Consider the following 25,284-nt stretch of genomic DNA (forward strand, 5'->3'; position numbering starts at 1 on the left):
TGTGCAAAGCATCGTGGATCACAGTAAAAAAAAATGAAAGCACTGCTTTAAATTATGTGTTCACAACTCTCATTTTTAAAGAGAGAGAACGTGAGGATAACAGAAGTTCCTTGTACCTAGTAGAATCCTCACTTCTTGTGATGGCATCAGCCACAGCCTCATATCCCTATAGGAAACTTGGGACCTAGGGCATCATTAAAAAACAAACCGAAAATCACCTTGGGACAGCAAAATCACAATATGAAAGCTAGATGTGATGGGCCTTGGGGACAAATACACTCCCTATTTCTTCTGTCATTCATCTTTCCCTTTTTACAAAGCGTCTTTTTTTGAAGTCCAGTCTTTCTCCCTCTCTCCCTCTCTCCCTCTCTCTCCCTCTGTCTCCCCCCCTCTCTCTCTTTCTTTGACACAGGAAGAAGAAACTAAAGCTAAGGGGGGTATTTTGAGATTTGTCCATGGCTACAAAACTAGTGATAGAAAAAGCCCAGGTCTCCTCACCTCTAAATCCAGAAGTTTTTCTTCTAAGTCTTCAGGGGCAAGCAGTCCTTTAAGGCCCTAAGGTGCAAACCAATACGTTAAATAACTTGACTCATGAATGTTACCTGGATACAATGATAATGATAACAGCTAACATATGTTTTAAACACTTTATACGGATTAACTCATTTTTACCCTCACAACCATCCTCTGACGTAGATCCTATTTTATCAATCAACCCCATTTTTCGGGAAGGAGAAACGCAGTGGAGGGATGTTAATGAACTGCCCAAAGTCACACAGCGAGTGAGTGGCAAACTCAGATAAGTTAATTTCTCCCTAAATTTTAATTAGCCTAAAGGTAACAGTTACCATTTATTAGCACGTACTAATAATCCACACAACATGACTATGTTTTGTCCCACAGTATCAGTGCTGCAGAGGGATTCTACTCTATTAACTGTATGAAAGTTAACAGCTTTGGGTTCAAATCCTCCAAACTAATGGATATGATTTATACAACCCAGGTTATCTGCTTAATGCGATTCTATAAACCTAGAGAGGAGGACTTTTGAAATATGTGTTTAAAAGTTTGGCTAGTATTCTTCAAACTTGCACACTTTATCTTGACGCATAATTAAGCACAAACTGGCTTGATAACGTGGGTGGATTTATTTCTTAAGATCCGAGTGCAAACTTAAAAACCAGAACAAACGAAGCTTTTCATTAAGGAAAACGTGAAAACCTAAGTAACAATCCTGCAATCGTGCATTTTAACAGAAAGTAGAAATACGAATACATTCTAATTTGTAACTACATTTGAAAATTAAAATATTTCTCTCCGAATCCCAAATACCACACAATCTTTAATCTGTTCTCATCTTGTTACTCCAGAAACATCTGTCACATGCTAGCAGGAAAATATAGGCAAGGATTATTAATCAGTCTTTATGACCAAAGAAACATTATTCTCCTTAACTTCTGACTTTTTGAATCATTCACGTGTATCTCAGTTCCAAAAAGTGACACAATTATACCTCCATTCCAGAAAAAAAAAAATCAACACGAATATCAAATATCAAGGAGGCAAGGTACTTTCATGTAATTAAAGCAAAGTCACAAGGGTTCGTCTTAAAATGTACATAATTGCAGGAAATTTTCTAAGTACAACTATATTTGATGGCTGACATGTAATAATAACAATGAACGATTTAAACAGGTATAAAAAAGGTAGGATCAAAATCTTTACGCTCAAATACTTGAAAAGTCACTATGAATATGGAAAGATCTGTTTACATAAACACGTATATTTGCTGAGGAAAAATCAGGGGGTAGTGGCATCTCCCTGGTCCGTTAACAATATTTGGATTTTCGCAAAGAATTAGCAGCACCCAACCTTAAGTGTTGATTACACGTTTCTAAAGGACCCATACAACAGATTAGTTGGCAGTGTTCTAGCTTTTGGGAGATGGGAGCGGGTGAGGGTTCAAATATCTGAGTACGCATGCACTCACACATTTAAAATCACCATTCCAAAAGGAGGGGACTCACATACTGAAAAAGTCTAAGAACACCATCCTTAGAGGATCAACAGTGGGCCAGAACAGTGGAAGCTGAATAGTAGTCTACTTGGTAAGAATGGTTTTTCACTCTTAGAAGGCAAGTTGGGAAGAATGAGAATACTCACGTACACATAACTCAGGGAGACCTTGCTTCAAATTTTACATTGCAGAACACTGAACATTCTTGCTTATAATAACACCAGATGATTTTTCCTTTATACCACCATATACATAACATTTAAATATTTTCTTTATAAATATTCTAGAGCAAACAGAATGTGTTTTGTTGCAGTGGTGGCCCACATCTGTACAAAGCAATGTAAGCAGCATATATATATAGGTGTATATATATATATATATATATATATATATATATAAAATGACTAAGAAAAAAGTGCAAAGAATAACAGTATTAAGAATTTTTGTTTTTTTTTACAGTAACTATGGTTCAAGTGTGAATACCTATCAGGGACATATAATCCCAGATTTTAATTAAAGATTCAAAAAGAAGCCCACATACCAAGTTACTGCACAAGTATCAGTCCCTTAGCGAGTAACTTCCCTTCTCCCAAATCCAGCATTTCCAGTTTCTGAACTCTTCTCAAACAGAAAAAAAGTGGTAACAGTGTGTTCTTCCCTTTAAGTTCCTAAAAGTCGTCCAAGTTAATTAATAATTCAGAGATTAAATCAAGATAGTAGGGAAGTCATTCATCATAACCCGCTTTTGCTAAAATTAAAGCAAAATGAAAGGCTTTTGGTAATACAAATAACTGATCAAGAATCAAATCAGCAACAGCAAACAGACCTTAAATTACAAGTGTGATTTAATACACTTTAAAATCAATCCCTGCTATCAAAGATAAGTTCAAAGTCGAAATCCTCTCCCAGGTTCAGTGCTGTGCAAGGGTTGGAATTCTAAATACTTATGATTTCATCACCTTTTCTAACAGAGAAAATGCTTCCTGTTAAAATTTGATTAACTTTCTATTATTTTAACTCTTGGTTTGTCTTATTTTGAACAAACAAACGCAATGTTCGGCATTTTTTAAGATGTACTTTTACTCTTACGTCATTCAGATGATTACAGTTACTGATTTCACATCTCCAAGTTTCAAACAAGCAGTTGAATTTCCCTTTAAATATATTACTAGATAGTTTTGGGTGCGTTTATATTGTTTTATTCTTGCTTCAGGCACCGTAATTACTCACAATGTTATAATGATTCTGTGTAACCTACACAACGATTATGAATGCTAAAATGGTTTCCAAGGTATTACTTGATTCTGTATATTATGATTCAAGACAAATGGTTGGAAGAGAATTTTAAAGCCCTGCAGCACTTCTGCTTTGAGTAGTGTTAATATATTTTTTTTGGTCATGCTTAATATTTGAGCATCTTCTGAACTAGGAAGACAGTAGACATTGGAAGTTGCAAATTTCCTCAAACTACATTCTACTCCAGCTCCAACTTATTTTGTTCAACATTAAATATTTTTCTTTAATGAAACAAGTATATCTTAGGCTAATTTTTAAAAAACAGGAATCTTGCTCTAAAATTAATAACACAGCTACAGGGAAATAACTTTTCAGTTTCAGCTTCACTAGAACTATGCAAAACTAAGTCAAAGTAGACTCGACAACTATTTTAATCACTTTGGGTTTTGTTTTTTTATTACCATGGTTTTAGAATGATACACTTTACATTCTAACAGACAGCTCAACAAGGCTGAAAACTCCAGAACTGAAAAACCACCAGGCCGCCTCCTGCACAATTGTAAGTAAGAGAGCAGCATTTTATTTGCCCCCATACATTCGCTCAATGTCTTTGAGGTAATGGTTCTTCAGTTCCTTCCTTTTGAGTTTGAAAGCATCAGTGACCAAACCAGTTTCAGGGGTCCAGGGCTCTGGGCTTAAGCGAACCTTGATTGGAGTTTCAAATCGCTCCAATTTCACTGAAATGAGAAAGGGGGGGGTAGGAATGAGGGGGAAAGAGGGAAAGAGAGGGAGAGAGAGGGGAAAGAAGGGGGAAGAGTGATGAGGGTTAGGAAAATGGGGTCGAGTGGGAGAGAGAGAAACAATAAAACATGAATTTTGCAGGAGTCACCTAGATGATGCAGGTGATGAGGCAAACTTAATGGTATGTTAGAGTTAATTAATGATACCACCACCTTACAATTTCATTTTATATTTCTCAAAGTACACATCAGTTGTTTCAGTTGAATGGTTTTGGACTATGCAGTTTTTTTTCCCTAATATGTATGTAGACACCCTCCTCTTCAGAGTCTTTCTATCTGTTGCGCCTTCCGCCTGGGATGGCCTTCCCTGCTGTACTTGCATGGCTCACCTCCCTACCCCATCCACGTGTCTGTTCAAATGCCACCGCCTCAGAGAGGACTCCCTTGACCACTCCTAACAAAACAGAAGTCCCTTTGTCTCTCTGTATCCTCTTATGCTATGTCTTCTGCAAAATACTTATCACCACCTCATATATTATATATTTATGTCACCTACTAGAACGTAAGCTCCATGAAAGCAGGGGCTTTGTTCTGTTCACTGCCATCCATAGGCTACACTGAGCCCTCAAGAAACATACAAATTTATTCATTCATTCTACAGAAAAATAGCCTCTAGACAACTGTTCTTCGCAAGCTTTATTTTAATTCAAATAAGAATCAAAAGGGGGGGTTGCGAGTTTCATACTCTTAAATGATATAAGAATTGATGCAGCACATATTGGAGTTGAGTTACACAACACAACACATGTTGAAAGAAATGTAAGAAAATGGTGAAAATAAGGACACAGAAGCAATCCATACAGTACTCAATAATTTTAGACTCAATAAATTATATTCAATGAAGTTACTTATTATTAATACAAGGTCATCCTTAAAATTCTGAAGGCCTACTAACAGTAATGTTAATCTACAGATGAGCTTTATTTTATATGCAATTATTTAAAATAGCAATTTCGAAGAAGCAAACATCTGCATGTTTTAAAACAGCCTAGGTAACCTGAGAAACAACTTGGTTTCAGTGATAAGCACAAAGAACTCAAATTCAATGAAGTTTTTGTTCTAATGCTAGTCTGAGCTTTATGAAAGCTTGGGTGAATTAGCGAGTTTCTCATTAAAATAAGAGAAAAATATAAAGCTGAGTGTGAAAAGTAATGTTTCAAATTACTTAGAACCAACTTCCTAAAAGTAATGCCTAAAAAGGTAACAAAGGAATATAAAACTTGTTCAAATTAACCATATCTACTCTGATGATAGATTATAGCTCAGTTATACAGAGGTGCCTGAAATGAGGTCACATTTGGATCTCAAGGGAATAGTTCAATTCTCAAATACTGATCTGGCTCCCAAACCTTTCATTTCATATTACTTTACCTACTTACACAGGTCGTGTTCCAGAAACACTGACAACAATGGGACAAAGCAGGTACGTTATTTCAATTGTGCACAAGCAAATTAAGCATTTTTTTTTTAATGCTGCATTAGAGGTTTCATAGTTTTGGAAACTCCTAAACATTAGCTAGTACCACAAGCTATAGAGAGCAACGGGCAATCAATCACACAGTTTCCTATAAATTAAATAAATTTATAAATTGCAAACAAGTGAAAAAGATTAGGGGAAGAAAAAAACAAAAACAATTTTACACGTGGCATTTTATCAGAATTACCTAGGACATTATGAAATGTGACCTGCAGGTGGCAGCAAATGTCAATTTTTCTAGCCACTGATAGTTGTCAAATCCCCCCAAAACCATTATTTTGCATTCTTAGGATACTATCTATACCTTGCACTTATATTTAAAACATGAAGGGGCCTGCTATGAACGATGTATGATTTCAGGCAGATTTAACTGAAAACAATCAAAACTATTTTAAACCTTTTGGCCTAAGTCTCTGAAATTATAATTTGAAGCAAAAGGTTAGCAAAATAAATCTTCACGAGCTTATGAGTTATTTAGATTTAGCTCATGATTAGTGTCCATTATCCAAATCATGAATTGTTCGATTTCACGCCTCAATCCAAGCACAGGAAAGTTATGCAGGCCTAGCAGGTCCTAGAATTGTATTCCATTTTCCAGCCTGAAAAACTTTCCCCACTGTTGCTTTTACACAGGTGAATATTCAATGACAAATTATTCAAGTCACGTTCTGCTCCATTAGTACGTTCAGAGAGTGACTAAGAATAACAGCCTATTGGCTGAAATACTTTTGTTTTTTTCTTTTTTGTGTGTGGTACGCGGGCCACTCACTGTTGTGGCCTCTCCCATTGCGGAGCACAGGCTCCGGACACGCAGGCTCAGTGGCCATGGCTCACGGGCCCAGCCGCTCCGCGGCATGTGGGATCTTCCCAGACCGGGGCACGAACCCATGTCCCCTGCATCGGCAGGCGGACTCTCAACCACTGCACCACCAGGGAAGCCCTGAAATACTTTTTAAAATACTACATTTAAAGAAAAAAATGAGGATTTGTATCAAAGAAAATTCTGGAAGCCTGGTGATATTAACATTAAAAAGTGTGATATGTCAATAATACTATAATTAACAAAACCAACTTTAAGAAAAAAATTAAGCTACTGTCTTTATGCTTATACAGTAACTTACTTTGCAGATTATGTTAATAGGTAACTGCTATTTAAAACTTTACAGTGACCAGAGTTAACTAGAAGAATGTTCTTCTTGGGGAAAATAGTTTTTCAACTTCAACTTGCTAACAGATGTTACAAACTATATTTTTTAACCAAAATGGAACCCAAGTAGTTAATTTAAAAAATAAATAATAGTAGCCTAGTTAGGGAAACAGGTGTGCTCATGTATCTCTGACAGGAGTATAAACTAGTCCAGTTTTTCTGAGGGGAAGAGGGAGTTATCTGGCAACATAAGGGATAAAAGCTTTTAAAATATACATTTTTCTTGACTCAGATAATCCATATTAAAAAAATAATTACATAAGAAAATAAATGAGAGTAAAAGATATATATTCTATTTGTTTACAGTGGAGGGGAAAAGTCTAACAATAAGGACTTAAGTGGACACTCCTTTACTGGAATACTATTTAGCTTAAAAAACGGTAATTCAATTCTATATCTACTGACTTAGAAGAAAGTCGATGACGTTGGTAAGTTAAGTATATATAACAAAATGTAATGTCACCACCCAAAGGTAACTACTATCAAGTGATTTTTACTTCCTCCTTTAAACTTTCTGTATTGTCCAGTACTTTATAATGAATACAGGTACCTGTAATCAGAAAAATGACATTTTCATTTTTTAGGAGGGAAAGCAATAGGTTAAAACTAGGTTAATCGCTTCCAATTAAACATGAAGAGTACATAGTTTATCTCTGCTCCCCTGGAAAATAAACAGTTTAAAAATAATTTTTTAAATTCAAAAGGTATTAACCACAAAGGAAAAATAGAAATGAGAGAAAGAGGACACTGGGTGAGAAGGCCCAACAAAATCTTAGAAGACCAAAAGCAAACAGGCCAGCAGTTAACTGACTGGGAGCCAAGAGAGCTAAAAGCTAACTGCCCACATCGAAGAACGCCAACAAGAGGCAAACCAATCTCCCGAACCCGTAGACAGAAGCTGAGGGACAGAAGACAGAGATGAGAGGCCTGCTGAAAACAGCAGGGCTGGCCCTCATCTGTTCAGAGGATAGTTCTCCCTCATCCTGCTCTTCCCCAACCAGGCTGGAGATAGATAGATTTACCTTTTGGAAAAACTGAACTAAAGAGACTCTGGACTCAGGACACTTACAATAGAGGGAGGGAGTAAGGCTGAAAACCTAAAGGTTCAGTGAGGGGAAGACCTACCCACCCCAGCCCCAGCCCCCTTCCAATGCCCTTTTTTTTGGGCTACCAGAATATTGGCAGTCATGCTAATATCTCCCAGGTAAGAGACTGCAGAAGTCTCCTCTGGAGAAGTGGAATGACTCAAGACACTAACATCTGAATAACTTTTCAGTGAAGCCCAGCAAGCTTTCCAAACAGCTTTTTAGAACCTCATTCTCAAATATGAATGGACAGACAAGGATCAGCAGATATATGCGAGGCCGACCAAAGCAAGCAGAAAGTGGAACTTGAAGGAAACAGAAACAATAACAGGAGAAGGAAACTTCATAAAAGGAATCCCTTCAACATCCTCAGAGGATGACTGCACCCATGAAAGAGCAACAGGACGCTATTAAAAGGACACTAAGAAAGCAGGAAAGAACTCTTGAAAATTGAAATTCTGATATTGGAAGTTGGAAGCTCGACAGACTGAGGCAATGATAAAGCTGAGGGATCTGCCAGAATATAAAACAAAAAGGACAAGATATAAAGAAGATGTGGCACATATATACAGTGGAATATTACTCAGCCATAAAAAGAAAAGAAATTGAGTTATTTGTAGTGAGGTGGCTGGACCTAGAGTCTGTCATACAGTGTGAAGTAAGTCAGAAAGAGAAAAACAAACACTGAATGCTAATACATATACATGGGATCTAAAAAAAAAATGGTCACGAAGAACCTAGGGGCAGGACAGGAATAAAGACGCAGACCTACTAGAGAATGGACTTGAGGACATGGGGAGGGGGAAGGGTAAGCTGGGATGAAGTGAGAGAGTGGCATGGACATATGTACACTACCAAACGTAAGGTAGATAGCTAGTGGGAAGCAGCCGCATAGCACAGGGAGATCAGCTTGGTGCTCTGTGACCACCTAGAAGGGTGGGATAGGGAGGGTGGGAGGGAGACGCAAGAGGGAGGAGACATGGGGATATATGTATATGTATAGCTGATTCACTCTGTTATACAGAAGAAACTAACACACCATTGTAAAGCAATTATACTCCAATAAAGATGTAAAATAAATAAATAAATAAATTGCAATCCTCCCACCCCCAGCGCAAAAAAAAAAAAATAATAATAAAAGGCAAGATAGATTACAAAAGAAAAAAAAAGATAATAAAATTAGGGGATGAAAGTAGAAGGTCAACAACCATATAAAAGTAGTCCCAGATAAAAACATGAACACAAAACTCAGAGGGGAAAAGCAATGAAAGAAAAGCAGACAAACAACAAAAGGTAAATGGAGATTTCCCAGAACCATAGGGCAGAGATCTCTAGATTGAAAGGGCCCACACCAAGTAAGTATATGCAATGATAAATGATAAAAGATTCACACCAGGGCACATTAGTATGAACTATCAGAACGAAGATGGACCATTCCAAACACAGACTAGATGACCACCTAGCAGGGATGCCGTGACATGCAACAAAGAACTAGTTAGGTTATTCTACCATATAACATTTAAAGATCCTTCCAACGTGGAAATTCATTATGTATATTTAGGAGGCAGGTTTTGTAAAACACAACATAGTAAATCGACTATACGCCAATAAAAATTTAAAACAAACCAAATAGACATCTTGAAGAGTCTAATGCACAGGACCTCATTAAATAACTTTTAGGGACATCAACAGATAAGCCACTTCTTACTTACTGGTATTTGCAGCTTCTCTAATCTCTTTCAGTATTTCAGCTTCCATGGCAGGGTCATTGCAGATATCAACCCAAGTGCCTTCCACCCCTTTCTGTTGTGCCAAAAGCGTCAACCTTTGCTGATTAGGAACCACAAAACTTATCACATAGGACTGGTCACTAAAAAATTAGAAAATAAAACAAACTAGAAATTAGAACATTAATAACAATTATTCATAAATTATGCAAAGAAATAGTACACATAATTCTGAATATATTTTTCTCTTATTTGTTACAGCTTCATTAAGAAGTAATAAAGCCCATAGTACTGTCATAACGACAGACACATAGATAGCCCAATGATACAGAGAGTCCAGAATAAACCCTTGCACATATAGTTAAATGATCTTCAACAATGGTTCCACGACCGCTCAGTGGGGACGGTCTCTTCAACAAGTGGTATTAAAAGAACTGGATATCCATATACAAAGGAATTAAGTTGGACCCTTACCTTATAGCACATACAAAAATTAACTCAGAATAGATCAAAGACCTAAATCTATAAGAGCTAAAATTATAAAATGCCTAGAAGAAAACACAGGGGAAAAGATTCATGACATTGGATTTGGCAATGCTTTCTTAGATATGACACCAAAAAGCACAGGAAACAAAAGAAAAAATAGATGAAGAGTACAACAAAAATAAAAAATGTTCTGTGTATCAAAGGTCACAACAGAGTGTAAAAAGGCAATCTATGGAACTGGATAAAAATATTTGCAAATCATATGTCTGATAAGGGGTTTATATCTAGAATGTATAAAGAATTCCTACAACTCAACAACAAAAACAACAACAAAATAACCCCATTAAAAATGGGCAAAGACCTGAAACCATAAAACTCCTACAAGGAAACATAGGGGGAAGCTCTTTTGACATAGGTCGTGGCAATGACTTATTGAATTTGACACCAAAAGCAAAGGCAACAAAATCAAAAATAAACAAGTGGGAGTATATAAAACTAAAAAGCTTCTGCACAGCAAAGGAAACCATCAACAAAATGAAAAGGCAACCTACAAAATAGGAGAAAGTATTTGAAAATCATATATGATAAGGGGTTAATATCCAAAACACATAAAGAGCGCATACTACTCAATAGCAAAAAAAAAAAAAAAAAAAAATCAATTAAAATATGGACAGGGGAACTGAATAGACGTTTCTCCAAAGAAGACATACAGATGGCCAACGGGTACATGGAAAGGTGCTCAATATTACCAGTTATCAGGGAAATGCAAATCAAAACCACAACAAGATATCACCTCATACCTGTTAAAGTGGCTATTATCAAAAAGCCAAGAAATAACAGGTTTTGGTGAGGATGTGAAGAAAAGGGAAGGGAACCCTTGTGCACTGTTGGTGGGAAGGCAAAGTGGTACAGGCACTATGGAAAACAGTATGGAGACTCCTCAAAAAATTAAAAATGGAACTACCATATGATCCAGCAATCCAACTTCTTGGTATAAATCCAAAGGAAATGAAAACAGGATATCAAGGAGATATCTGGTCCATGTTCATTGCTGCATTAGTCCATAACAGCCAAGATATAGAAACAACCAAGTGTCCATCAACAAATGAATGGATAAGGAAGATGTGGTGTATACGTTCAGTGGAATATTACTGAGCCATGAGAAAGAGATTCTGCTATTTGCGATAAAATTGATGGAGCTGGAGGGCATCATGCTAAGTGTAACAAACCAGACAGAGGAAGACAAAAACTGCATGGTATTGCTTAAATGTGGAATCTTAAAAAAAAAAAAGTCAAATTCATAGAAACAGAGAGTAGAAAAGTGGTTGCTAGGGGCTGGGGGTGGAGGCTGATAAAAGGGTACAAACTTTTAGCTATAAGATGAATAGGGTCTGATGATCTAATGTGTAACATGGTGATTACAGCTGATAACACTGTATTGTATAATCAAAAATAAGAGGGAAAAAAATTTTAACAAGCAAAGGACTTGATTAGACATTTCTCCAGAGGTGATATACAAACAGCCAAACAAGCAGATGGAAAGATGCTCAAACATCACTAATCCTTAGGGGCAAGATATCCCCTCAAACTCATTACCGTGACTATTATAAAAAAAATTTAAAAAGTAGAAACAAATGTTACTGAGGATGTGGAGAAATTAAAACCCTTGTACACTGTTGATGGGAAGGAAAAAAAAATAGTGCTGCCATAATGGAAAGAGTATGGCAGTTCCTCCGAAAATAAAAATAGAACTACCATATGATCCAGCAATCCCACATCTGGGTATATACCCAAAAGAATTGAAAGCAGGATCTTCAAGAAATATTTGAATATCCATGTTCATAGCAGTATCATTCACAATAGTCAAGAGGTAGAAGCAACCCAAGTTGTCCATTGATGGATGAATGACTAAACAAAATGTGGTCTGTACATACAATGGAATATTATTCAGCCTTAAAAAGGAAGGAAATTCTGACACATACTACAATGTAGATGAATCCTGGGGAGCATTCTGCTAAGTGAAATAAGCCAGTCACAAAAAGACAAACACTGTATGATTCTATTTATTCAAGGTAGCTAGAGGAGTCAAATTCACAGAAACAGAAAGTAGAATGGTGGCGGCCAGGGGCTAGGTGGGGGGAGGGGAAATGGGGAGTGGTTTAATGGATACTGAGTTTCATTTTTGCAAGCTGAAAAGTTCTGGAGATTGGTTGTACAACAGTGTGAATATACTTAACCCTAGTGAATGGTACACTTAGGATGGTTAAGATGGTAAATTTAGGTTTTGTGTTTTTTATAATTAAATTTTTTAAAGGGAGTAATAAAGCCCAGAAAAATAAACCATATTAACACATAAAGAAAGAAAATGGTTCAATCTCTCAGGTTTTTTTATTTAGAAAACTTGTACTAGCTGTGTTACCCTCTTGGGAAAATTACCTATGCTAAATTTCAGTTGTTATGGATGTTAAATGAAATAACTGTTGTGGCATAGCTAAGTATTTAGCAAGACACAGTAGGTGGTCCAGTAAACAGTTAAAATGCCTGGATTATCTCAAATGACCTTTAAGCTGTTGAATTCAAGAACTTTCATAGATTTCTAACATTCCCCAACTCTGAAAGTTGGATGTTTCCCTTATGATTATATCAATCTTTCCCCAATTATCCTTTTACTGTAAGTATATGAAACACAAATGCAACTTTAAAATTACCTTTTGGCAAAAGCACAGATGTTGTCAATAAGTGGACAGTTCTTCAGTGCAGCTTCTACTTTCCCAAGAGATACATATTCCCCTGCTTGTAACTTCACCAGATCTTTCTTACGATCTGTAAGTCATGAAGCATGTTATGTTATCCATAGTACATTGATTAAGGTATGTCCAATTCTGATTTTCTTTCAGTCTCATCACCTTAATCTTTATTTATAAAGATATTTCTTTTAAAATCTTGTTATATCTAATGTTTGCCCAAACACATCAGTTAAAAAGAAAATGCCTAGTTAAAGAAGTACTGGCTAAAATGTTATATCCTACACCAAAAGCTTTAATATCTTACTATAATGTTTAATATTATCATGAATTTAATAGAAGGAACAAAGACTTTGGGGCATTAGATTTGAATGGTAGCTCTGCCCATTACTAGCTATGTGATCCTAGACATGTCATTTGACCGCTCCAACCCTCAAATTTTATCAGGGATAATGATGCCTACCTCATACTGGCATGTAGCACAATGTCTGACATACAGAACAGTCAATAAATGTTAATTCTCCATTTTCCAGATTTGTCATTATCTTGTTAAAATGACAGTGCACTAATAACATGCTGGCATAGGATGGCACATCATCAGGTTGCCTTACATCCTTCGTGTGAGTGCTGACTTGCCTACCCATAGGCTGGGAACCCAGCACACATGCCACCAGAGCCAGCCTTTGATTCCAGCACAATTAAGGATCAAGGGGAAAAAGGCGGTGATGGTGTAGGTGGGGGAGTTACTGGTTCTAGACTGAGCCGTGTTTCCTGGGAATTCCCCTGGCAGATCAAACTTCTAGGTGAAGAACCAATTTTCCCAGGAAATCTCTAACTATATTCAGGTCACATATGGGTCCAGAGACAGACTTAAACGGACCACTAGAGATAATGACTGGGGAAATTTTATGGCTTGAAAAGGATCTGAATGGGACCCAACAGAGTGGTCCTTATCGGCTAGTCAAATTTTTAACTTTTACCTGATTAAAATGAATAGTGTAAGGGCTATTCTGGAGTAGCTTTGAACTTAGTCTATTTCAGTAGGCTCAATAAGGGCAGTGCCAAGCCAACTGACATTCTCAGAAGAACCGATTCATGTTGAGGACTGATATTATATTTTTCTAAGAGTCCAGGCTAGTTAGAGTCATATAAATGGCCACTAGGGAAAATAACATGTCCACAATGCTTCTTGGGTGGGGAGGTAAATGGTGAGGAAGGCCTAGAATAGGGTATGTTACAGTAGATGGTTATACGGAACCGAACGTATCAACAGTTGACCAAAAGAAAACAAAACAAAGAAACAAACAAAGAAAGCCTCTTCTGAGCAATTTTTGTTTTCTCACTGCCAACTGCTCTTTTCCTGCCCACCCTCCCTACCCCAATGCTGCTTCTGCTACCACTCAGTAAGGTGCAGGCACTGCCCTGCTCTAAACATTTTACATGTAACAACTCATTTAATCCTAACAAAACCCCTACCAGGTCAGTACTGTTGTCCCTATTTCACAGATGGAGAAGCACAGACCAAAGTTAAATAACTCTTCTAAAGTTTAAACCAATGGAATCATCAACCCTATTAATGACCTGACCAATATTACCTTTCATATATGTGGAAGTTGCAAAAACTGAAGAAAAGCACAAAAAGAGAATACACTGACCAATAATCTGTAAACACCCATCGGGATGGAATTCTCCAATATCACCAGTGCAAAACCACCTTTGGCCATTTTCGTCCACAGAATAATCCTCAGCTGTTTTCTCTTCATTTTTAAAATATCCCATGGAGATATTCTGTCCACCAATTACAATTTCACCTCTGGGGTTTGGTTTGTCGTGAACTGTATAACCACCTGGAAGTCATAAAAGCAAATCAGTTATTGTTCTAAAACAAATTTACTTGTATTAATTCTTAAAGATCCTTTGCTACTATTTTTCTGCTGATCAAATTTTACTTCACTTTACGGGAGCATATTAGTTAATATTTCCCAGGATCAAAATTTCATACTTAGAACATCATTCAAGCTTAGGGTTCACAGAGTTCTGTTAAGATAAAATCACCCCCAAGAAGGGTAACACGTGAAGTTTTTAGAAGTAAATTATTAATATGTTGATATCAAATGTGTTTCAGATATATTCTAAGGTTTTAATCAAAGAGCATAGGTAGTTATAAATTTAAAACTATTCAATATTTCAGTATGACAAAACCCACTGTACACAAAACATTAAACTCATTATATAAAGCAAAGGTTCTTTCATAGCAAGGAAAACTCCAAATATGGACCCACTCTCCAAAACTGACATTAAAGCCCAGTACCAGAAAAATTAGAAAAATAAAAATTAAAGGCAGAATTCTCCTTACCAAGTTTTACAATATACCTTGTTTCTCTGATTCCACTGCTTAATAAATAACCCATTTAGTAAAGCAATATTGATGCTGGTGCCCAATATACATAGACACACACTCCCTATATTTTTAAAGATTTTCATTCTAAAATTGGAAAGGCATTACCATGGGAGAAAGGAGGACTTATTCCCAAGATGTAAAACGCTTGGGAATAAATTTGGCCTTTCAGTGTGGTATTTAAAAAGGAACGGCTGTTTGCTCATAGAGCACCACGGTAATGCACATAATAAAAAGTCACATAGGAGAAACACTTTTTGAAACTTCAAATTTATGTCAGACAAAGCTCATTCATTTTCTTGGGTTCAAACAACCTAAGGGATGTGTCCTACAAGGTAACTGGTCCTTTAAAGGTTCAGTCTATGGCTCTTTACAGACAACAATATTGTACTATATTCATCAGACTTGTTTAGAGACTAAAACTTAACTATCCCACCCACTAAAAAGGCAATTATGTAATGTAATAGAGATGCTAAATATCGCTATGGCAGCGATCATATTACAACATGTAAATGTATCAAATTAACATGTTGTACACCTTAAATTTACAGAATGTTGTATGTCAAGTATACCAAATTGAAAAATTAAAGAGGGACTTCCCTGGTGGCTCAGTGGTTAAGAATCCACCCTGCCAACGCAGGGGTGACAGGTTTGATCCCTGCTCTGGGAAGATCCCACATGCTGCAGAGCAACTAAACCCGTGCACCACAGCTACTGAGCCTGCACTCTGGAGCCTGCGAGCCACAACTACTGAGCCTGCGTGCCACAACTTCTGAAGCCCTTGCGCCTAGAGTCTGTGCTTCGCAACAAGAGAAGCCACCACAATGAGACGCCCGTGCACCTCAATGAAGGGTTGCCCCCGCTCGTTCCAACTAGAGAAAGCCCGTGCGCAGCAACAAAGACCCAAAGCAGCCAAAAATGAATAAATAAATTTAAAAAAATAAAAGAAAATCTTAAGCTTTTTAATTACTCTTCCTTTATCTGGCATGGCTAGGCTATTAATTATTTTGCAGTTAATGAATATGTTTAATATTTTTCACAATTTCATCATAGGAAGACTGCTTTACTTTTGCAGATTATCACCAGTGTCTGTAAAGCACAGGTTTCCTCTAAGTGGCTCGCCTTCTGCAGTTACTTATAAAAATTAAACTATACAAATAGCTGGACAATTGATTATCAACTATAAAGATGTTTCCTGGGGGCAATTGGGATTGACATGTATACACTGATGTGTATAAAATTGATGACTAATAAGAACCTGCAGTATAAAAAAACAAACAAAAACAACAACTAATACTAAACTTTCTTTGGGTTATTTGTATGGGAATATGTTAATATAAATGTTTCAGACATTACATGAAATTTCTAAAAACCTTCTATGTTCTGGTATAATGTTATAAGTCATAATTCTAGTTATTACTTTAAAATGTATATCTCGGAAATAACTAAATTTCCTTGTCAATTGCATTATTATGAACTTTCATCAAATCTTTAACCGTGGTCATTTTTAAGTCTTTTGTCATTTACAGACAGTTCTGGGTGTACTCTGATGCTTTTGCAAATATGTTCCTATAAAAGGGTTTCATCTTCAAGGAATTCATGGAAAAGACTCTGACAGGTACAGGTTTCTGGTAACTGACTATACTGCTGAACTGAATGGATAAGCATTTTCAGAACTCTAATGGAAAACTGATGAACTCATAAAAGTGCTAACAAAGAGTAAGATAAAAAAAATTAATTACATGGGACTGAGTGAACTAATGAGGATGATTATAATTTTTGTGACTTTCTTTTTGAATGAAAAAAAGTCCCACAAGGACTCAGAGGCAAGAAATATACAAAGCAATTTTCACTGCAAAGTAAAGGAGCGGTTACAGTGGAGGATTACTGGACTGAATGTCAATATTATGACGTAGTATGAGTGTGTTTCGTAATTGCAATCATCGTTGCTTTTGTTGTGGTCATCCATTTACAATGCTTGGTGCCAGTTTATTCATCTCTTGTAAAAATAAAATACAGTGTGTGTGTGTGCGAAAAAAAAAAAAAGCTGGAAAATTCCAAAATACTTCAAGGTTAAATGGTTCTATTCTAAGCAATACATGGATCTTGCTGTCTGTATGTGAACTGAATAACATGCACAGTGACCAAGCGAAAACAAAAAAAGAAATACAAATTATCAGGTCTCCTCAGATCTACTGAATGAGTCTTTCTGGAGGTAGGGTCCAGGAATCTGTGTTTTATCAGCTTTCTAGATGATTCTCATGCATGTGAAAGAGTAGGAACCACTCTTCTATATGCCAGGTTCTGTGAAAATCTGTCCCCATTGCTACATTCTCTGTGAGGTTATAAGGCCATATAGATAAGACAGGGAGTAAAGAAGGTAGTTTTTGAAAAGCCAGTAAAAAATTACTTAATATTGTTTACATAATGCTGTTTGTTAACTTCCTCCTTTCACTTAGTTGTTTGGAATAGCAAATAAGTGAGTTTAAGGTGCACTGGTGAATTAAATGCAAAACCTGGATTAAGTTTTAGATTTTCTTACTCCTTGTTCAGACCCAATCCATTCTTTTTATTTTCCTCCACAAGGTTCCCATTTGCCTCGAGTAATCCAGTGGAACTGTTTTTGCCTTACTAAACTTCAGGATGTACCAGGAGTCAGGTCCAGGAAAATGTCTTCAAAATAATTCTCTCCTTGGTATCTTTTCTGATATGAGATCTTGCCAAGAGCTTGTTCTCCACTGCAAAATCATATGCTGATTCACTGTTTACCAAAAGTTTGATTGAGCCAAACCAGGGATGTGACTTAGGAGACAGCAAAGTATGGTAGAAAGTGCATCAGTTTTAGTGCCAAACAGTTCTAGGTGTGATTCACGGTCTGCCACTTACTAGCTGTGCAATTAATGTCTCTGAATTTCAATTTCCTTGGCCATTGAATGTGCTGTGTGTTAAGTAATTCTTAATTTACTTGTTTGTCAGTCTATGGGTTTATTTGTATATGCCTATCTCACTACAAACAGCTGATGAAGTTAATGAAACAATTCACATCAAGTGTCTGGTCCTTTGCCTGGAACCTATAAGATATTTAATAAAAGTTAACTCTCTTTAAAAAAAAATGTTTGCTGGGGTCAAGCTCTAAGAAGTTGGGGGGTATGTGTGTGTGTGATTAGTCACTCTATCCCCTGAAAATATGGGGTTTCATTTCCCAGCCCAAACCTACTCACTAGCAAAATCTAGCTTCAAAAGATAGGATATACATCCTTCTCCAAATCCAGGGAATGCCCCACTAAGAATTTTTTCCTCTTTACCATCGAGTATTCCCAAGTTCAGAATCATCATGCCTAGATTCTAGAGATTTCCCTTTCCTCTTGGGAACCTAACAATGTTACTGAAGAAAAAGAAAGCACAGGGAACAAGCAACAGCAAAGACTCGCTTGCTACCGCAGACAACCTAATGCTTTTTAAAAATGGAAGTCTAGAGGCTCGCGGTAGGTTTTAGCATATCTAGAAACACTAGAGCTTGTCATAAAATGCTTACCTTCCTGCCAGTCTTTTAGCTTAATTTCACAGCAAATAAGAGGGGCTCCAACTCTGCCAGTAGTATAGTCAGTAACTATAAGGGAAAGAGCAACAAAGATATTAATTAGTGAAACACATTTCAGACTCCCACTAATGTGATTACAGGAATATTAAAGTTGGAGCCAGATTCTGAAAGATGACAAAAGAAGAGGCCATAGCGAGAGGAATGCAAAGCGTGACCATTTTTCAATAATTCAGCTTCATTTTTAAAAATTTATTTATTTTTGGCCACACCGCACAATGTGTGGGATCTTAGTTCCCCGACCAGGGATCGAACCCGTGCCCCCTGCAGTGGAAGCATGGAGTCTTACCCACTGGACCGCCAGGGAAGTCCCTTCAGCTTCATTTTAACAGTGTAATTGATTTCAATGTTGGTACACCATTTTGGCTTCTCATGGCTACATTTCAGATAATTAAGTATAAAAATCTGTTAAGGGAGGAGAGCTGGCTCCACCATTATCTACGTAGGATTCTGGTAAGACAGATTTTGATTGGAAGTCCTCCTCTACAACTCACTGATTGGATGTATAAATTGGACAAGTTACTTAACTTCTCTAAACCTCCATTTCCTCATCTATATAAAAGGGGATAATAACAGAACCCATTTCATATAGGGATATGCTGTGAGGGTTAAATGAGATGATTCGTAGACGTGCTTAACACTTCTTGGCAAAAAACAAAGTGTTCAATAAATGTCAGCGGCTATCATCCAACGTGATGATGATGATGATATTATCCTTTTGTAGTTTGTGATTATTGCTCGCAGTAATCAAGTATTTATGGACAACCTATTATGTACCTAGCGTTATATTAAACATTGTGAGGAAAACACATTAAAGGTAAGGAGACCCTGCCCTCAATGAGCTTACGAACAAACTACCTGGAGAGAAAAGCACGTGAAATAATTAGAGCACTTTTAAATACTAAACTGCATGGTACTGATGGTGAGAACAATAGCACCTTGGAGACTAGAAAGATCAATGTAAGATGAAATGTCTGGGAAACACTTAACTGAAGAGTTGCACATGAGAAGATGGCTGCGACCAGATAGCAAAAAGGGCATTGCAAGAGAAGGGAACAGGGCTTCCCTGGTGGCGCAGTGGTTGGGAGTCCGCCTGCTGATGCAGGGGACGCGGGTTCGTGCCCCGGTCCGGGAGGATCCCATGTGCCGCGGAGCGGCTGGGCCCGTGGGCCATGGCCGCTGGGCTTGTGCGTCCGGAGCCTGTGCTCCGCAGCGGGAGAGGCCACAGCAGTGAGAGGCCCGCGCACAGCAAAAAAAAAAAAAAAAAAAAATGTAAAAGAGAAGGGAACAGAAAATACAAGAGAGAGTAAGAAGATTGGCTTATTTGGAAACAAGAATCCTGGTGTGTACACAGGTGGCACATAATGATGAAGAGGTACAATGGTGCCAGGTGAGAGACGTCTTGAAAGCTACGTTCACCAGGTATGAAGTAGTGTTTGAGGTGGATGTGTCTAACAGAAGAACAGAGGATGAATCAGAAGCAATGTAATAGAGGCAGACACAGCAGCTGAAAGGCTGTTACCACAGGGCAGTGTGAAGTAATAAAAGGTTAGATGCCAAAGGTGGCAGGCAGTGGAGGGAGCAATCCCATGAAAAAGTGGGAAGATCTGGTGAAAGTTAAAGATATTAAAAATAAACAATCAGATGACTTCAAAGCTAATGCCCTGAATGATTTTGAGGATGGTAGTAACACTGTCAAAACAATTCGGCAATGGAAAGATGGTTTTGGAGAATGGCATTGACTTTGGACGTAAGTTTAAAGTGAAAGTGAGATAGTAAAACGATTACTATACCGCATTGTTTCACAACCTAGGGTGATTTGCCCCTTAAGGGATATTTGGTAACATCTCAAGATATAATTCACTGTCATATTATCTGGCAGCTATCTAGGGGCTAAACATCCTACAATGTGCAGGAGAGCTCCCAACAATAAAGAATTATCTGGTTCAAAATTTCAGCAGTGCTGAAGTTGAGAAACCCTGCTATAGGCTGTTGAAAACAACAGAAAGCAAACAAGAAGTCAGGGCAGGAATATAGATTCGAGAGGGAACACAAAAGTGATACCTTATTCCAAGAGTGCAGTTCTCCGAGGAAGTGATCATTTAGAGAAAGAAGATTACAAGACCAGGGTGACAGAACTTTCAGGACTGACAATGTGTCATAAGTATTTACGAGGCTTAAAAATAAAGGGTACACATGACTCAACTACAAGTTTCTAAAACTAAAATATGTAGATTTTCATTGAATCTGATTATTACTTAAGAGGTATAAAGTTACCATGGTTCCCAAAGGCAATGCAAATTGGCCTTACCAGTAGAAATTAACATAATTATTTGCCCCATTAAAAATGCTTACCTTCAGTAACTGTGCCAGCACCACACGATTCTGTCAGTCCATAACCCTGACCAACCGGGCAGCAGAAGCAGACATTCATGAATCGTTGTGTCTGCGGAGACAGGGGTGCTCCACCAGACAGCATCATACGGACATTCCCTCCTAGCAGAGCCTTCACCTTTTTAAATAGTATCCTTGATAAAAGGGGTGATAAATGATTTTAATATATGCACAGATTATTCTTGGTGACACACTAATTTATAGGCTCTGGAAAAGATTTCTCAACTTGGGTTGAACACCTATATTTCAGGACCATTGTGATAATGAGAGGTGAACAAAGCAACAACTAGTAACACACTGAAAAAAATGCCAGAAGAACTCTTAAAAAGGCAAAAAGAAAAAGGTATGGTGTCAGGAAACTACTTTGACACACAGTAAATGAAAGAAAAGGATGACGTCAAAGGAAAAAATGTAAAGTTACCTTTGGAACATTTAGTCATCTATCTTATTTCCTTTCCAGTGAAAAATGTTTCCCCATCTCAACTCCCCAGCACCACATTTAAAATAACCGTTATATTCAGACACTTAATATGCTATTTTATGAATACAATAAATCAGAAACCTTCACGCCAAATAAACCTTGAAAATCATTTTTTTGAGTTAGAAATGGCATTTTTTAAACTCAATTGTCTTGACACAAAAGTCTACTCTAGTTTTTCTTCATGAGACCAAATATTATAATTAGCTCTTAAATATATACTCAATTATTAAAATTTGTTAATTTGCCAAGATCAGAGTTCAAGGTTCTCTGCTTGCTATATAAGCAATGAGGCTTAGAAGTGAATAAAAGAGAAATTCAACGTTATGATCATGGTGGTGATGCTCAAACTAAATTAACTTGTCATTTACTTACTCATCTTCCCGATGTAAAAACACGAAAAGATTTAAAGGCTCAAACTACAGAGTCTATGAGATATACTTACAGATTGCAAAGCGGTGCATCATATCCCTTTTTGATCTGTTCCAATTTGTAATCATACCCTATCTTGAACAGAGTTTTCTGGATATAATTCATCTCTTGGACTTTGCTCATAACATTCTTATAAATTCTATCCATGATTTCCTAAAAGGCAAGCAACATATTAAATAAACAAAAGAACTACACCAACACTGAGACAGTCTTAGTTGAAAACACCTTATTTACAATACCTTAGGTAAAAGTTTTAGTAGAATGGAAATATTTATTATATCGTGGGATTAATTTCACTAACTTGTTCACTATTTCAAAAACACTAAGGACAAGTATAGGGGTTTCTTCAGTTCGACACACTAAGTTTATCTAAAATTTTTTAAAAATTGACTGGAGAATAAACAGTTCATTCACCTATCACATAAAGATAATTTTTTAAAAAATTCTTTTCTTCAAATATATTCACTTACTCTCAAATAGCACTAAAACATCCAACTATGTTGAATCTAATCCTGATGTTTTTCTTACTACTACCTTGTGACTCTTACAGCCTGGCAGAGAGTTTTACAGTTTCTTAAAATTCTTATGTCCCTATAATTTAGGCATTTCTATTCCATTTTAATAGAAGCTAAGATAACAACAACAACAACAAAAATAGGATTCTTGTTCACAGCTCCTTGGAAAATTAGACGTAGGACTAGGTTTGGGATATACTGACTCCCAAGCTAATACATGCAAAACAGAAAACAAAAAAACACCAAACAAACCAATAAAAGCCCCAACTATCACTAAATGATGTTTTCTTGGCATTACTTAGCACAAATTAACAAGAGTTATTGCATAAAACACACCTATTTATAAATACCTAGTTTTAAATATTTAAAATAGCAATTAATGTAAATTCAGTTGTGCTACAATGAATAACTCTATGGATGGCTCTTTCAATATTAGAACAGAGTCATTCGCAAATGAGGACAGCAGAACCAGCCCTTGCATTATGCTAAGTGAAATAAGTCAGACAGAAAAAGACAAATACTACATGATCTCACTCACATGCGAAACCTAAAAAAGATGAATTCATAGGCAAGAGAGAGTAAATTGGTGGTTGGCCAGGTCTAGGGGGTGGGGGAAATGGGGAGATGTTGGTCAAAGGGTACAAACTTCCAGGTGAGTAAGTCTAGAGATCTAATGTACAGCATGGTGACTACACTTAACAAGACTGTATCATATACCTGAAAGTTGGTAAAACAATAGATCTTAACTGTTCTCATCATAAACACACAAATAGTAACTATGTGAGGTGGTAAATGTGTTGATTAACATTACTGTGGTAATCATTCCACAATATATATGTATATCAAATCATCACACTGTACACCTTAAGCTGACACAATGCTACGTGTCAATTATATGTCAATAAAGCTGCGGGGGGTGGTGCATGGTACAGTGTTGTTTTCTACATTTCCACAAAAGGTATCACTGCTGGCTAACTGAAATCTTTGTTTATATCTGTGACTGAGAAATCCCAGAAGTTCCCTAAAAGGACTTCAACATCCTATAACTATCCTGCTTTAAAAAGTGTATGGAAACCAGACAAGGATGTCACAAAGAAAGAAACCTACAGGCCAATATCACTGATGAACATAGACGCAAAACTCCTCAACAAAATACTAGCAAACAGAATCCAACAGCACGTTAAAAGGATCATACACCTGATCAAGAGGGGTTTATCCCAGGAATGCAAGGATTCTTCATTCAATATACACAAATCAATCGATGTGATGTACCATATTAACAAATTGAAGAAGAAAAACCATATGATCAACTCAATAGATGCAGAGAAAGCTTTCGACAAAATTCAGCACCCATTTATGATAAAAAAAACCTCCAGAAAGTAGGCATAGAGGGAACTTACCTCAACATAATAAAGGCTATATATCACAAACCCACAGCCAACATCCTTCTCAATGGTGAAAACCTGAAACCATTTCCTCTATGATCAGGAACAAGACAAGGTTGTCCACTCTCATCACTATTATTCAACATAGTTTTGGAAGTTTTAGCCACAGTAATCAGAGAAGAAAAGGAAATAAAAGGAATCCAAATCAGAAAAGAAGTAAAGCTGTCACTGTTTGCAGATGACACGATACTATACTACATAGAGAATCCTAAACATGCTACCAGAAAACTACTAGAGCTAATCAACGAATTTGGTAAAGTAGCAGGATACAAAATTAATGCACAGAAATCTCTTGCATTCCTATACACGAAGGATGAAAAATCTGAAAGAAAAATTAAGGGAACACTCCCATTTACCACTGCAACAAAAAGAATAAAATACCTAGGAATAAACCTCCCTAAGGAGACAAAAGACCTGTATGCAGAAAACTGTAAGACACTGATGAAAGAAATTAAAAATGATAGAAACAGATGGAGAGATACACCATATTCTTGGATTGGAAGAATCAACATTGTGAAAATGACTATACTACCCAAAGCAATCTACAGATTGAATGCAATTCCTATCAAACTACCAATGGCATTTTTCACAGAACTAGAACAAAAAATTTCACAATTTGTATGGAAACACAAAAGACCCTGAATACCCAAAGCAATCTTGAGAAAGAAAAACAGAGCTGGAGGAATCAGGCTCCCAGACTTCAGGCTATACTACAAAGCTACAGTAATCAAGACAGTATGGTACTGGCACAAAAACAGAAATATAGATCAATGGAACAGATAGAAAGCCCAGAGATAAACCCACGCACGTATGGTCACCTTATTTTTGATAAAGGAGGCAAGACTGTACAATGGATAAAAGACAGCCTCTTCAATAAGTGGTGCTGGGAAAACTGGACAGCTACATGTAAAAGAATGAAATCAGAACACTCCCTAACACCATACACAAAAATAAGCTCAAAATGGATTCAAGACCTAAATGTAGGCAAGATCCTTCTTGACCCACCTCCTAGAGAAATGGAAATAAAAACAAAAATAAACAAATGGGACCTAATGAAACTTCAAAGCTCTTGCACAGCAAAAGAAACCAGAAACAAGACCAAAAGACAACCCTCAGAATGGGAGAAAGTATTTGCAGATGAAGCAACTGACAAAGGATTAATCTGCAAAATATATAAGCAGCTCATGCAGCTCAATATCAAAAAAACAAACAACCCAATCCAAAAACGGGCAGGGACCTAAGTAG

At 36.9% G+C, this 25,284-nt stretch overlaps 1 protein-coding gene across 7 annotated transcripts in view; it reads right to left on the minus strand.

Annotated features, from left to right (window-relative positions):
- Positions 1 to 1,129: 1,129 nt before the first annotated feature.
- Positions 1,130 to 25,284, minus strand: part of ACSL4 (acyl-CoA synthetase long chain family member 4) — a 74,289-nt gene continuing 50,134 nt past the window's right edge. For all 7 annotated transcript variants that reach the window (XM_032619286.1, XM_032619285.1, XM_032619290.1 and 4 more), the window contains 7 exons: positions 22,093 to 22,232; positions 21,131 to 21,303; positions 18,713 to 18,787; positions 14,435 to 14,626; positions 12,744 to 12,858; positions 9,535 to 9,692; positions 1,130 to 3,990 (listed from right to left, as the gene is read on the minus strand). In XM_032619286.1, the coding sequence (XP_032475177.1) occupies positions 3,833 to 3,990; positions 9,535 to 9,692; positions 12,744 to 12,858; positions 14,435 to 14,626; positions 18,713 to 18,787; positions 21,131 to 21,303; positions 22,093 to 22,232 (1,011 nt within the window). In that variant the 3' untranslated portion in view covers positions 1,130 to 3,832. The remainder of the gene's footprint in view (positions 3,991 to 9,534; positions 9,693 to 12,743; positions 12,859 to 14,434; positions 14,627 to 18,712; positions 18,788 to 21,130; positions 21,304 to 22,092; positions 22,233 to 25,284) is intronic.

The sequence above is a fragment of the Phocoena sinus genome, chromosome X, assembly GCF_008692025.1.
Source record: "Phocoena sinus isolate mPhoSin1 chromosome X, mPhoSin1.pri, whole genome shotgun sequence".
In the NCBI taxonomy this organism is placed as follows: domain Eukaryota; kingdom Metazoa; phylum Chordata; class Mammalia; order Artiodactyla; family Phocoenidae; genus Phocoena; species Phocoena sinus.